This window comes from Columba livia, chromosome 8 (assembly GCF_036013475.1).
Source record: "Columba livia isolate bColLiv1 breed racing homer chromosome 8, bColLiv1.pat.W.v2, whole genome shotgun sequence".
Lineage (NCBI taxonomy): Eukaryota > Metazoa > Chordata > Aves > Columbiformes > Columbidae > Columba > Columba livia.
Window position 1 is genome coordinate 13,930,436 of NC_088609.1, and position 13,318 is coordinate 13,943,753.

The window sequence follows — 13,318 nt, forward strand, 5'->3', positions numbered from 1 at the left end:
CAGCAGGAATCTGAGCCTGTCTTCAAAACCTGGCTTGTTGCATCGGAAAGAAAAAAAAAATCCTTTGGCTGTTTTTCCAGCTTTCCCTTTTCATTGTGGTTTTAAAGAAAATTCTGGTTCAAAGGCCTGATCTCAGAAAGGTGTAAATCACTATGAAAATATGAAGTGGTGATTTGGAGTGAACACTTGCTAGGCTTGGAAACTGCCTTTCCCTTGAGTGAGCCCAGCCAGGCAGCACCAGCACAGAGCCACTGACTGCTGGCGCTGAGCTTGCAAGGCCACAGGCGTAAGTAAGGCTGGGCACGAAGTCAGGAACTTTCCACTTTCAGATGGCTGGTTTCTCACCTGCACAGGAGTAAGGAAATCACAACGCAGCCACTAATACGCATGAGCATTCACTACATGGCAGACTCCCAAAACCAGATGTCACATACCTCAAAAACCGCAGAGGCAACACGTACGCCCCCCTGAAAGAAGGGATAGAGAAGCAGAGGCAGGGGAGATGCAGCGAAAGAGAAACCATTTATTCCTGTGATGTAAAATCTGTGCTGAATTTTTTCATGCAACCGTTCCCCTTCCTGGCACCCCAACTCCTTCCACTATAATCTGACTTCTGTTGGTCCACAGGCCAAGACTGCCAGGTGTAGCCCATGGCTCGAGAAAACCCATGGGCTGCCAGAGGAAAAGGCAAGCCCAAGGAATGGGCACAGGGCTTCTCTCCTGCCCACCAAACCCATGTGCAACATGTGTTGTCAGCCTGAGCAGTGCAGAGAAACCCCAGTGTTTTGGGGTTGCGGCTGACCCATGCTCCTCAGCACTATGGGGACAGATACCAGCCGAGCTCTGCTAGCCAGCATATGCTTTCCCACCTAATGCTGTGTTTTAGCTGTCACCGGACAAGAGCTGGTCAGCTAACCAGCTTCCTGTTAACCCAACATACGTCTGCACCTACAGCCCCCCGCCAGGATTCAGAAACCCACCTAGTAAGCATTAGGCATAAAAAATATATTTCCTGGAGTGGGAACTGGCAAGGGCAAGCAAGCAGAGACATTATTTGGATGCCCCTACCTCTGAACACTATTTGCTGACAGGCTTCTTTATGTCTGGAGCTAGCAACGCTCTTCAAAGAGTAGGCACTGCCTGCTGTGGGGTACTGCGGATCAGAAGAGATTTTTTTTCCTTTAAAAAGCAGAAGAAGGAGTAACAGCCTGGCAGAGCACAGAGCAGGTGTCCTGTGCCCCAGGACAGTGGGTTCCTAAAACAGAGATGTCTCATCATGATCTTAGCAAATGCAAACTGAGAGCAGAGCCCAGAGCCTGCTCCTCCTGTTTGAGTGCACGAGGTTTTCTCATGTGGGTAACTCTGCCCCCCTCTACCTCCCCACTTCCCCAAGCCTTCCCTCAGCCTGCCCTGGCCTTGCCTGGCATCTCGTGGTTCCACACAGTCTCAGGGAAGTGCGTACGAACTCCCCTGCAATGCATTAAAACCCAGCTCTCCCACTCTCTGTGTAGGTGTTTCGACTTTGACTTTGGGTTTGACTCACAATGCGGGCACAGCCCCCAGGGACTTCCTGGCTGTGGGTGCCAGGCAGCGACAGAGCAGAGCAGGCAGCACTGGGATGGTGTAGAAACAGAGCTACAGGCACACCGGGAGATCTGCAATCCCCACGAGAGGTGCACAGTGAGGGGAAGTGACCCCTCCAGTGAAACAGGTAAGAGACGTGAGACATTTGGGATCACAGCATATTTTTCTTTTCTTTTTTTTAGAATTAGCTCTGTGGCTCCATGTGCATTTACATGAAAGGGGAGATATCCATTAACTTGTGCAGTCCCAAGACACTCACCATTCTGAGGCTCTCTGACACAAGCACAGCCTATTTCCATATATCACTCCTTCAAGAGTACGCGCAGTGAATCTGTACACTTCCAAGCCACACTGGGTTTTCTTGCTAACAACAATTATTTTGATAAAAGACAAAACAAAAGAACACAACTGCTCTGAAAAACTCTCCCTAGCTGCCCCCATGTTGCTGTAACATGACGTTTCAGTAATCTGAAAAAGAGATAGAGCAGATGAATGAGCTTCTCCAGGACATAATAAAAGTGGAACACAATGTCAGACACTGCCAGTACAAAACAACCTACACAAGGGCAGGAACAAAAACAAGATGCAGCAGAAATGTGCAGATGTGAAACCACTACATCCCATTTGTTAAAATACCTGTATTGAGCAGTCCAGTGCTCAGCTTCATGCTAAATCACTCAGTAAGAAGCCAGGGACAGGCTCTAAGCTAGTATAACCCCAAACGGCATCACTGAGATCAAGTCAGTGATGTCTCTCTCAAACAAATTTCTGTTCCCAGATTGGTCCCACAACTCCACTACATCCAGAAGTGTAAATTCTCTGAAATGTTTATGTTGCAATTATGATTTTCCAACATTTACATAAAACTCTCGTTTACAAGAAAAAACAGCTGAAAGTCTTCCACCATGAGTTCAAGAATCCCGCTAGCAGATTTCTGCAGTTTCTTACATCGCTTTCTTGTATACAATGATAAAATCACTTATTAGATACTTTTCCCATAATTTATTTCATGCGGTGCTGAAGCTCCATATAAACCCCCTCGTGAGGTCCTGGAGGGGATGTTGGAATCACCTACAAAGTATGTAACTCTGACCAAGTTTACAAATCACAGCACATATCACATTCTCCCACAAGGCTCCAGCAATCGTCCCTTGGCCACCTGGACACCCATGAACAGCAGGTTCCTCAGCCCAGATCCAGAGCCCACCTAGGATCAGCATGGCCTGCAAATACAGCCAGCATGCCAGGATCTCTCAGGGGAAGAACAAGAGTCTCATTTCCACACTGCAACCACATCACATTAGCCTTGTTTCTTATGGCAATCAAGCTCATGCTATCCATATGGGGTGCATCTCTGTCTGTTTAATCCTACTCAAGTCCTTTGGTCAGTCCTAACCAGGCTGGACACTGAAGTGCAGGCCTCAAAGGTAGAGAATTTCCCTCAGCTTCATAAAAACTAAGAGACAGAAAAATCGTGTTCTCACTGAGAGAAGGCTGAGAAGCTTACCTCTTATTAGCCATCAGCAAATCCATATGTGGAAAGGTAAAAGACAATCAGATACACTAGAAATACAGCTATATTAATCTTGCTGTTCAAGAAACTTCATGCTTTACAGAGTGAGGTAATTTGCACCTTATAGGCGAGGAACAATGAAAGCAAGTTGCTGTATCTACTTTCAGAAGACTAACTCAGAAGAATATTTAATAAGTACAGAGACTAACTGCCATGTGTTTGGGACTGGGCTGCTCAAGAAAAAGGGCCATTTCCCCCAACACACCAGGCTGAATCCACTCCAGACATGAAGAGTAAAAGTAAGCAAATGCTGAATGCAGCCCAGGACAGAGCTATGTGCATCCGCTGTGTAGAGGAAGACAGGAGAGGGGGCTGTGCAGCAGGAAAAGTGCCTCCCTTCACCCTGAAAATAGGAGATCATGCTCTAACAGGCAGAGCCAATGTGGAGAGTGCTGCCTCTCCACTCCAGCTCCTGTCCCCATAAATCTATCCCACTGTAAAGAAAATGCTGAAGCTCAGAAGTGGTAAATTATTTTCAACTCTGCCACTAACCTCCTTTGCAGTCCTGGATCAATTCTGCCCTCCTTGTGGGGATTACCATTAAATCGGAGCACAAGATAGAGTTGTGGAATCTCTCTGCACACTTACAAATAGCTCACGTACACATTTCACGGGAGGGCAAATGCCAGTAAGCAGCTTTAACAGCAGCCCCAGCAACAACAGCAGCACTGAGAACACTATCACCTTTCTCCACTGAGTCCTTATTTCCAGAATCCATCATACTAATATGGACAATTAAAACCTGGAAGAAGTCCCAGGACACTGATAATTAGTGACTGTAGGCCAGGCCTGAAACATAGTGAAGGATCAGCAGTTACGAGTCCGTGAAACAGGCTGGGCAAGTCCCATGAACTGAGCATACAACTGGCACCTCTAGTCCTCATCTCATTCTCCCCACAAGCCTGGACCACATCTCACATGTTTTCCATACCAGGCCCTTCTACCCACACACCAGGAAGAGCTTTTAATTTGCCAAACAGTTTTGCACAAATCACAGTGTGGGAGAGAGGAGATGTTTTAAGGCATAAATAAAACAAGCCCAATCTGGCCAGTGGAAGGAAAGTGATTCATAACTATTAAATCACGTTAGATCAACATACTGTGGTCAGGACTCCCAGTATTAGGGATGCGTTGCAGATACGGGCTATGCCACTTGGCTGGACCCCATTAAGAGATAAACACCCAGGTAGCCACGGCTTTCCATGACCTAGTGCAGCAAACACGTCCTCCATCCATTGCCCAGCCAAGGCCCGCTCTTGAGGATACCGACAACACAAGTAGGATTGCTGATCCACAGAACCACTGCAGGAATCGACTGCTCTGGAGGCTGTGAGATGGCATGGGTTTCTTACACCAGAGTTTTTGGCCCAAATCTTACAAGTCAGGAAAGCTTTGCCAGCTCATCTGATGAGCACCACCTCCAGCAGAACTGAGATGCTGTTACTGGTCTTGCTTCCAGCACTACTAGGAATTTAGCTGATTTTAAACAAGTAAGTTTTAAATTATTGTGTGACTATAAAAAACCTGTAAAACACAGAAAGCATTTTCAGTCCTGCTGCACACAGAGCACCCTTCTTTCCACTGAGGTCTCTAGATTTGACATAATCAACCTTGAATTAAACATGACCAGCCTGGCCAGCTGAGGGGACTACCTGCTGCCAGACGGGATTCTTCACTGCTCAGTAACATCAGGATTTAGAGAACAGTCAGAGGCCACAGCACCAGGAGCTATATGGATGGACTAAACAGACCCCACTCCATACTTTTTTAAAAGCAGGAGCCAGACAAATGCCACAGGGAGAAGGGAAGAATCAACCATATCATTATATCTCCATGTAGCATGTGATGGAAACTGCTATCTTGTAGTAAAAATTTTGCCTATGATTATTTGAAGACTGAAGGGAACAAGAGTTTATTTCACCTTTTAAAGTACAGACATACTTGTGAGAGCAGCGCACAGGCAGCAGCGACTGCAGCATTTGTGGACTTATAAGAGCAGTGGACAATGCAGCGCAGCATTAAAAAACAAGGGAAGTTGTCACTGCAGTATTGTTAACAGATCAAAGGCTAGGAGCACCCTCGGAGTGAAAGGAGTAGCTGATAACAGGGTACAGTACCAGAACTGATACATGGGTGTGACTCAGCCCTGAAGCACCTTGCTGGTGAAGACAGAAAGCCTTCAAATGAGTCACTGACAGATCAAACACATTGTGAAAGGGACAACATGGCTGTGCGTGCCAGCAGGCAGATGAGGCAGGAGGAATCCAAGGCTTTAGGCTCTCACAACCTTGAAGAACCTCTTGGTATTTCTTAGAACTTAGGCCTTGTGTTTGAACCAAAAATAATTGCATGCTTTCCACCTGCAGATCCCTACGCAGAGCACCGAGGCCTTTTTCTGGAACAGAACAGCTGCTGCCTTCCACCCCAGCGCTGAGCTTCAGTTTCAGTTGCCCTTTGGTCTGCACTTAATATTCTGCGTGAAATTACAGAATCCAGCAAAATGAGAAACTGAGAAAAAGTGTGCAAATACAACTGAACCAATAGTAATGTTAAAGACATTTAAAAAGTGAGATTTTTCCGTCACAGCCCCTCTGCCTAAATAGCCCCAGATTTTCAGACAGGATAGTGGTTTTCACCTCTCCCACCTCCAACTCCTGCATGGGGCTGCCAGTGCCAAGCAGCTGCAGTGCTCTGGTACAAAATCCTGGTAGCAGGAACACGACTGCAGGTTTCCACATTACTGAGGGTGGTGTTTTATTCAGGAGACAGAGGTGCCTCTTAAGAGCAGGAGAGGAGTTGTGAACCATTCTTCAATATAAACCTTTTTTTGGATCTGATTTAAGCCCAGCACTACACAGGCCTCTGTTGCTGTGGAACCAAGTAAAACAAAAAATAAAAGGCACCAGATCTGTAAAATGGATCTCCCTCAGCAGACTCCTTCCTACCCATTCTGCATTTCACTAATTAGAGCTTAAAAAAAACCTCCAGCTTCGCAGATTTGTTTCTTAAGCTTCAGTGCAGAATTTAGACGATGAGAAACTGAAGAAGCAGGTCTTACTTTAAAGGTCAAAACCTAATTCAAAAGGAATCTGCACAGGGCAAAAAGTCAGCAAGGAGCTCCCTGTAGCTCTATCACATTGCACCACATTTCAGCCTACATCAGGGAAACACCAGCTGCTTTTGTTCCTGGATATCAGATACACGCACGCTACAGAAAACAGCCTTCACCCTCAGAGTGCTGCATGTTCCCACATGCACTGCCACCACTGCGCTGCCTTAACAAGGCTGACTCAGTCCGTAAGTTGAGCACATCCCATCAGCGTTGGGCTCACTGTACTGTATCCTAATTTCCTGAACAGAGTCTGTATGCTGTTCCCCTCCACAGTCTCCTGCTTGTCTGCATTAAATTCAAACTCCTGTTCACAGCTTTACTGATTATAGTAAGACTGCAAAGCCTGTAAACATTGGATTGGTATCACAACCGCCGTATGACATATGTATGACACTCATAGTGTCATACCACAGCGCCCCTTCCTACAGCAGCATGTTAACTTCAGCGGCTCTGTATCACGGGATTGGAAGGATCTCTGAGAAGGGATCAGCGCATAAGGTAGGACAATTTGAGGAAAAAATAAATGCACCCAAAGGCTACCACATAAAACTGCATGGTGCCTCACAGACTTGTTCAGTGTAACAAGAACACCAGAAGTTTCCATTTCAGATTGGTTTGCTTCTTAAATGTCACTGAGTGAGTTTGTCCCTGCACAAACTGTGCTGTACCATCTACTATTACGTAAAGTTTCCTCAGCTAACTGGGTGGCAGGATGGAGTGAGCATTTGAGTGCCTGTGTCTGGGTGGGACTCTCAGGGTGCTGCTGCAGCCTGACACCGAATATCCTGTTTGTACTGTTTCTCCCCTTCGCCTGTAGCTCAGCCAGGGCCGCTCCAGCATCAGAAATAATTCTGTCATTGCAGTTTATGCGATACTAAACTCACATGTCAACATGTCATTTATCTAAAATGACAGTAAAGAACTGTAACCAACACAGGGAGAGAAATTATCTTTAAAAGAATTGATCTTACCCACAACCACACAGATCAAAAATGGATTAGTCATAACTGCAGGTTTTTTCAGGGTTCTATTCCAAATCTAATTCTATTGAATGGCTTCACTCTGTATTTCTGCATCTTAGTGCTTTAAGCTTGTTTTAAAGTTCAGCCTTAGCTTTAATTTTTCACAGCTTATGAAGCTTGTTTCAGGAAGAATGAACAGCCCCCTTGCAATTGTTTCATTTTCCAGCCCAGAGCTGTGGAGGTGTGTTGTGAGACCCATGAGATGGTCTGAGTTGAAGAGCTGAAAACCCATATAATGAAGCAGAGGGAGCAGATCTGCTCAGCACCTGGAGTATGCTGTTCTCTCATTGCAGCTGAGTTTCCTTAACATACTGTTTCACTCTTTTCATACTCACATCATGCTGCTTCCATTCAAGGGAAACAGCATGAAACTTCCATTTTTTCTATTCATGAGACGAGTGGGAACTCAGCTTCTGCTCCAGAAAGAAGGGTCATGGTTCAGCTCCTGTTCCCTTTGGGTACTAGAATAATAACGGGGAGAGACTTGCTGGAGTAGGTGCATCAACACCACAAAATCTGTTCACCTTTCTTCTTTCCCTTTCAGCCTCTCTATGGTTTGTAGCAGTTGTAAAAATTAATATACGTTGAAGAGCTAACGATAGCTCCCCATTCCCCCATAAGGCTTGTTAGATACCCACCTTAAAAGCATAGTATTACAGCTAAATATTGTAATTATAATTACTACTGTGCATGAGTCCCAGCTTAAAACCAAGGTAAACTGCATCTTTGCAAATCAGTGCTGACAGCAGGCTTTGCCTTGGCAGCTACCCCAGTACAAATCTCCTTTCTAACTAGACAAAAGCTGTTGAGGCAGCAAAAACTCCCAGCACAGACAAAGTCTAGAAGTAAAATTGCATGAATCTGTCAGCTAGTACTCACAAACAGATTCACACACTTCTTGTCTCTGCTGTAATCTTTGTTTTGTGTGAAGGTGCAGAGCTACCTGAGGAGTCAAATGCATTTCATTATCTGTCTATTGCAACTGTACTTTTCAGGGTGTTTACATAGTTCTTCACTACACTTTTAACGCCTCTACTAGAGTCAACCAAATACAATTCATCAATGCCTACATGTAAGAAATGTGATTTTCCATAATTAGGGGGGATTTGCACTACCTGGTCTCCGAGACACTTTCTTAAAAGACACCTACTACATTTAGCTATAAATAAAGCAAAAGCAGGAAACTGGGAGACTGGGTGGGACAAGGAGTAAAGGGAAGGAAGGACAGATAAAGTAATTCCAGAAAACCTAAATTAATTATTTGCAATGCTATACAAAAGCCAGGTTCTGTGATATCTCAGATACCCTTTCTTTAGGCAGTAAAAAGTTCCTTTGCCTCAACAGCCAGCTACACTAAAAAGCAAGAAGTGCTTTGCCTGTCCACACCACAAACTTAGGGAAACCTTTGTAAACATGTTTCTCTTGCCAGTGCTTGGTATGCTCAGGGGTACAGGGACAAGACATTTCTCACCAGCAAGTTACCTTCTTGTCTCCATTGGGTGATGAGTTTTTTCTTGCAAGGCAATATAATTTGCTTTTGTGCCCCTTCTGTTAATCTAATTCAAGTCTACAAAAAAGAATTTGCCCTGCAGCCTGTGGAGAGTTTCTGTTCATCTGGCAGATACGACAGAAGCCTCTTCTTATCATCATGAGATTCGACTACATTAGGTGTTTAAAATCAGTGAGAAAAAGTTTTCTTCCCTTACAAATGAAGGAGCTTGATTTCACACAGACTCACACCCCTCCTCATTCATGCAACAACTGCAAAGGAATTTCTTCCAGCTGCTGCAACTCTAGTTTTCATACAACTCCTGCGCTGGTGGAGCCCTGTAATTAAATTTTGTCCTGATTTCCCATATTTAGTCATGATTTATAAAAGATTTATGAACAGTAAGTTTTAGCTCATAGTAAGTTTCCCTTGGTAATATATTCCAAAATACAAAATATGAGAAAGATGCTCTTTTATCCTGAGTAAAACATGTACGTTAAAATAAAGATTTGGTGGCAACATAAACTTTACATTCCCTTCTGTCAAACTCTGTAAGTATATATGTAGCAGTCATGGCTGCGAAGGTACAGCAAAGAGGCAAACAAAATGAGGGTAGCAAAGGATGTTTTCCAATTACATATGAGATTTTGGTTGGAATTCCCCAACAGCTGTAACCAAGGGAAACCTTCAAGTTCAACAAGGCAGAGAGTCACCTCTTAGTTCGGCTGCATGTGTACGTTCCACCAGAACAAAACAGCTGTTTCTCTTTGAGGGAAAATGCTGCATTTGCTTGTTCAAATAGTAAATGAGCTGTAAACACAGGATTTGCTTTAAAACAGGCTTATGAAGAAAAGCATAAAAGTATTTTCAGTTAAATACTGAAAAATGCATAAAAGCATTTTCAGTTAAAAACCACAAATTAACCAGACACTTCTACTGTAATACCTCTGCAGAAGTGATTGCAATTCTCCATCAAACTCTATTTTTAGATTACCTGACAACTCCATGGTCGACCCAAAAAGCCATGTTCTGTGTCACAGCATGACCACTTACCAAACAGTTGTTTCTGTTCCAAAATGTCTCTTTCTGTAACATAGGGGTTCCTCATGTCCAGACATGCTTCAGGACACACATATGATGCATTCTGTAGAAAGTAACTGCCTTCCACAAAGTAACGTGATCAAATAACTAATAAACTTGTGTCATATCGAAGTGGCAACTACACAGGCACAAACTCCAAATTATTCAAAGGCAGATCTTGAGGATATTTGCTCCCCACTTCAATTTCTTTGCCTTGTCTCCTTGCACCTCCTGGTGCCCTATCAGATTCATTCGCTGCTTTTCTCGCTGTCAGTTAGACAAGTCTGCTGTGCTTCTCTCTGCAACTTTTCTTGAAGTGACAATGCATGAGAAACATTTGCAACTTGGGATTTCCAGGCTGAATAACTTCTAGAAAAAGATGCAGCCGTTCTTTCACTAAGCTGGAAGGTACAATCTGGTCCTTCAAGTCGTCTCAAGAGAGATGCTGTCAGGGAAGTCTGTAAAAACTAATTTTAGCACTAGCACACCTCACTGTCATGTATGTCCAGCTGCTGTGTCCAAGTGTTACCCTTACACACTGGTAAATTCAAATTCGCTTCAAACTTCCTTCAGGACAGCTGGACTACAGAGCAAAGGTAATTTAACTGTAAAACATTCTCTTCTTTCTTGGCCACCTGGGATTACAATCAGTTCCTCCATTACTTTTGGTATGTTTTCATTAGTTAGCTCAGCACAAATTTACAGGAGCACTTCCTTGAAATAAATCTGAAAGCAATAATGACATCTAATAAAAGATATTACTTTTTCCTACAAACTTTTCTTCCATTAGGAGGGGAAAATGATGCCAACTGACTTCATCAGGCTGTGAGGATTCAACCATTATTTATAATATGATTCAAAAATGAGAAAGTGTAATTTAAGTATTGGTCACATGAGTAAGCAGTGAGTCAATATTCAGCATATTAATTGAATGTATTTGAAGTGCTGGAATGTTTCTGAAGCCTGCCAGGCTTGAGCCATAATGGTTCCTTTTATAACGGTTCCTTTTATAACTGGAGATCAGCGTGAATGAAAGACCCTCCTTAGATCCAGAAGCTGAAGTTCAGAGTCATATGCATATTACCTCCACTCTACTGAATGTCAGACTACAGAAGAAAAAAAACAGAGATGAATAAGCAAGATAAAGGAGTCATGATTACCCTTTGGGTTAGTATACAAGGAATATGAGGCCACTGGTGGCATACTGCAACCTAAAAATTAATCCAAAACCTTGCCAATCTAACAGACCAATCCATCAGTTTGCCTCTACAAACAAACTCAGGAGCAGAGACAAGACACTGAGCTCTGAAAATTCATGTAGTTTAGACACCTGAATATTGTTAGTGTCCCATACACCTGAAAGTTTCCTTTACACTGAATGTGATTTACATCTAAAACTGCAAACAGCTGCTTCTAGATTCCTAACCCCAGTGCTTTCAGTGATATCAGCCACTGTGAACACAAAATACTTTGCCAGAAAACATGAGCCTCCAAAGACAAATAAATATACACAGATACCAGCACTGATCTTGGCAAATCTTTCATCTGTTTCCTCCTTCCTCCTCTTCTCCGGACATAGAAAATACATCTTTAAAACAAAGTGATAAATTTTGCCTGAGAGATTGCCAGGAGATCCAGATCTACTGACTTTCATGCAGTACCAGAGCTCACTAAGTGTGTGTGTTTAAGAAATACATACAACTTACTTTCTGCTTTGGGCAGCATTTTTTTGTTGTTGTTATCTGATTGCACTCTACTTCATTCTGTATGGATTTGCATTTCTGTTTGCTGTATTACATGCTTGAAGAACTCATTTCTCCAGAGCAATCCCCTGGCAGCTGGCAGTGAGGGCAGCACTTGGCCTGTGGTCACAGGGAGCTCTGGATGCGCTGGAACCACATCCTACCCTGGGCAAGCCCCAAACGCCACCACTCACCTTCTGCACCCCAGGACTCGCTGTCCAGCTGCCGCCCACAAGTGGCAAGGGCCAGGGCTTCGTTTCTCCTTAAAACCGACCCTCACCACCACAGAGAGCGCTGCCCGCCGCCTCCCCGAGCAGCTCCCTCGCTCCCGTCCACAGGCCCTCACCGCGTGCGCGAGCGCTTTCCCGCCTCGCCCGGCCTCCCCTCAGCCCCGGGGCCTGCTCGTGTTCCGCAGTGAAAGCCCAGCCACCGCCCCGCCGGCCGTGCCCCTGCGGGACTTATTCACTAGTAAGAGCCGTAATTAAAGAAGGAACTACCAGCAGCGGGCAGAAGGCCAGGCACGCAGCCCGGTTCCCGCTAGGCGGGCTCCGCCACAGGGGGCCCGCCCGGCCGCTGAAGCACCGCCAAGCCCGCCCCTCCGGCTGGGGTCCCGTTGCCCTGGCAACGCCTCTCCCCCTCACGTGACTCCCACCGGCCACGCCCGCCCGCTCCCGTTACTATGGCGACGGCCGCTCCCTCCTCCCATTCCTCTCCCCACTTCGCCCCTGCCAGTCCATTCACGCCCGGGCTGCACCACCCCCATCACGTGACGCGGGTCCCGGCGTGCGCTTCCCCAGCCGGGCTTCGGCCGCCGCTTCCGGGCTGAGGGCGGGGCGGAGGGGGCGCGTGTGTGAGAGGGCGCGCGCGGGGGGGCGGGGGCGGCCGCGGCGAGAGGCGCTCCCGTCAACATGGCGGCGCGCGGGGCGGGTAGCGCCTGAGCCCGGCGCCTCTCGGTGCGCGGCCGCCTCCCCTCCCCCGGCCCGGCCCGGCGCGGCCATGGAGAGCGAGGAGGAGCAGCACATGACCACGCTGCTCTGCATGGGCTTTTCGGACGCGGCCGCCATCCGCAAGGCCCTGCGTCTGGCCAAGAACGACATCAACGAGGCCGTGGCGCTGCTCACCAACGAGCGGCCCGGCCTCCACTACGGCGGCTACGAGCCCATGGAGAGCGGGCAGGGCCCGCCGGGCGGGCATGGCTCCCCCGCCGGCGGGCAGGGCCCCCGCGGCGGCGACGGGGACGGCGGCGGAGGCGGCTTCGACCCGCCGCCCGCCTACCACGAAGTGGTGGAGACCGAGGTGAGCTGCGGGCTGCCCCGGGACCCGGCCTCCTGTCAGCGCCGGCCGAGGGGAAGCGCCCCGGGAGCCTCCCTGCTGCGGGTGTGCCGGCGGGCAGGCGGGAGGGTGGCCCAGGGGAGCCCTGGCTCCCCGCGGGGTCGGCCTCGTCACCCCCGGGCCGGGCGCTTCTCCTCCCGCCTGCCCCGCTCGGTCCCGTTCGCTGCCGGGTTGTGCGCGCCGTGGCTGCTGGTTGCGATCACTACAAGGTGAAGAGCGCCCAGGCTGTTCCTTGGCATTCCAGGAATGTGTGGCTACCGTAGGATTATTTCGTGTTCACCCCCTCTTGTGCCTTCTTGCATAAGCCGAGTGACTAATGGCTATTTATTTTTTAACTGTTCACACAATGTGAAGGAAAGGGTGTTACTTTGCATACGATTTTAT

General features: G+C 46.9%; 2 protein-coding genes across 27 annotated transcripts in view; one reads left to right on the top strand and one right to left on the bottom strand.

The window, feature by feature from the left end:
- LOC110363002 (uncharacterized) overlaps positions 1–12,310 on the bottom strand; it is a 339,437-nt gene extending 327,127 nt beyond the window's left edge. For 15 of the 23 annotated variants that reach the window (XR_010474068.1, XR_010474067.1, XR_010474064.1 and 12 more), the window contains exons 1-2: positions 11,797–12,289; positions 9,834–10,966 (exon numbers count right to left, since the gene is read on the bottom strand). Coding sequence is in view for 6 of the 23 variants with exons in the window: in XM_065071014.1 (XP_064927086.1) it covers positions 9,834–9,888 (55 nt within the window). In the remaining 17 variants the exon portion in view is untranslated. Of the gene's footprint in view, positions 1–9,833; positions 10,967–11,796 lie in introns of all 23 variants that reach the window. The other 8 variants (XR_010474071.1, XR_010474070.1, XR_010474069.1 and 5 more) reach the window with 5 other exon arrangements.
- Positions 12,311–12,598: 288 nt separating this feature from the next.
- USP24 (ubiquitin specific peptidase 24) overlaps positions 12,599–13,318 on the top strand; it is a 62,681-nt gene continuing 61,961 nt past the window's right edge. For all 4 annotated transcript variants that reach the window (XM_065070943.1, XM_065070944.1, XM_065070945.1 and 1 more), the window contains exon 1: positions 12,599–12,898. In XM_065070943.1, the coding sequence (XP_064927015.1) occupies positions 12,599–12,898 (300 nt within the window). The remainder of the gene's footprint in view (positions 12,899–13,318) is intronic.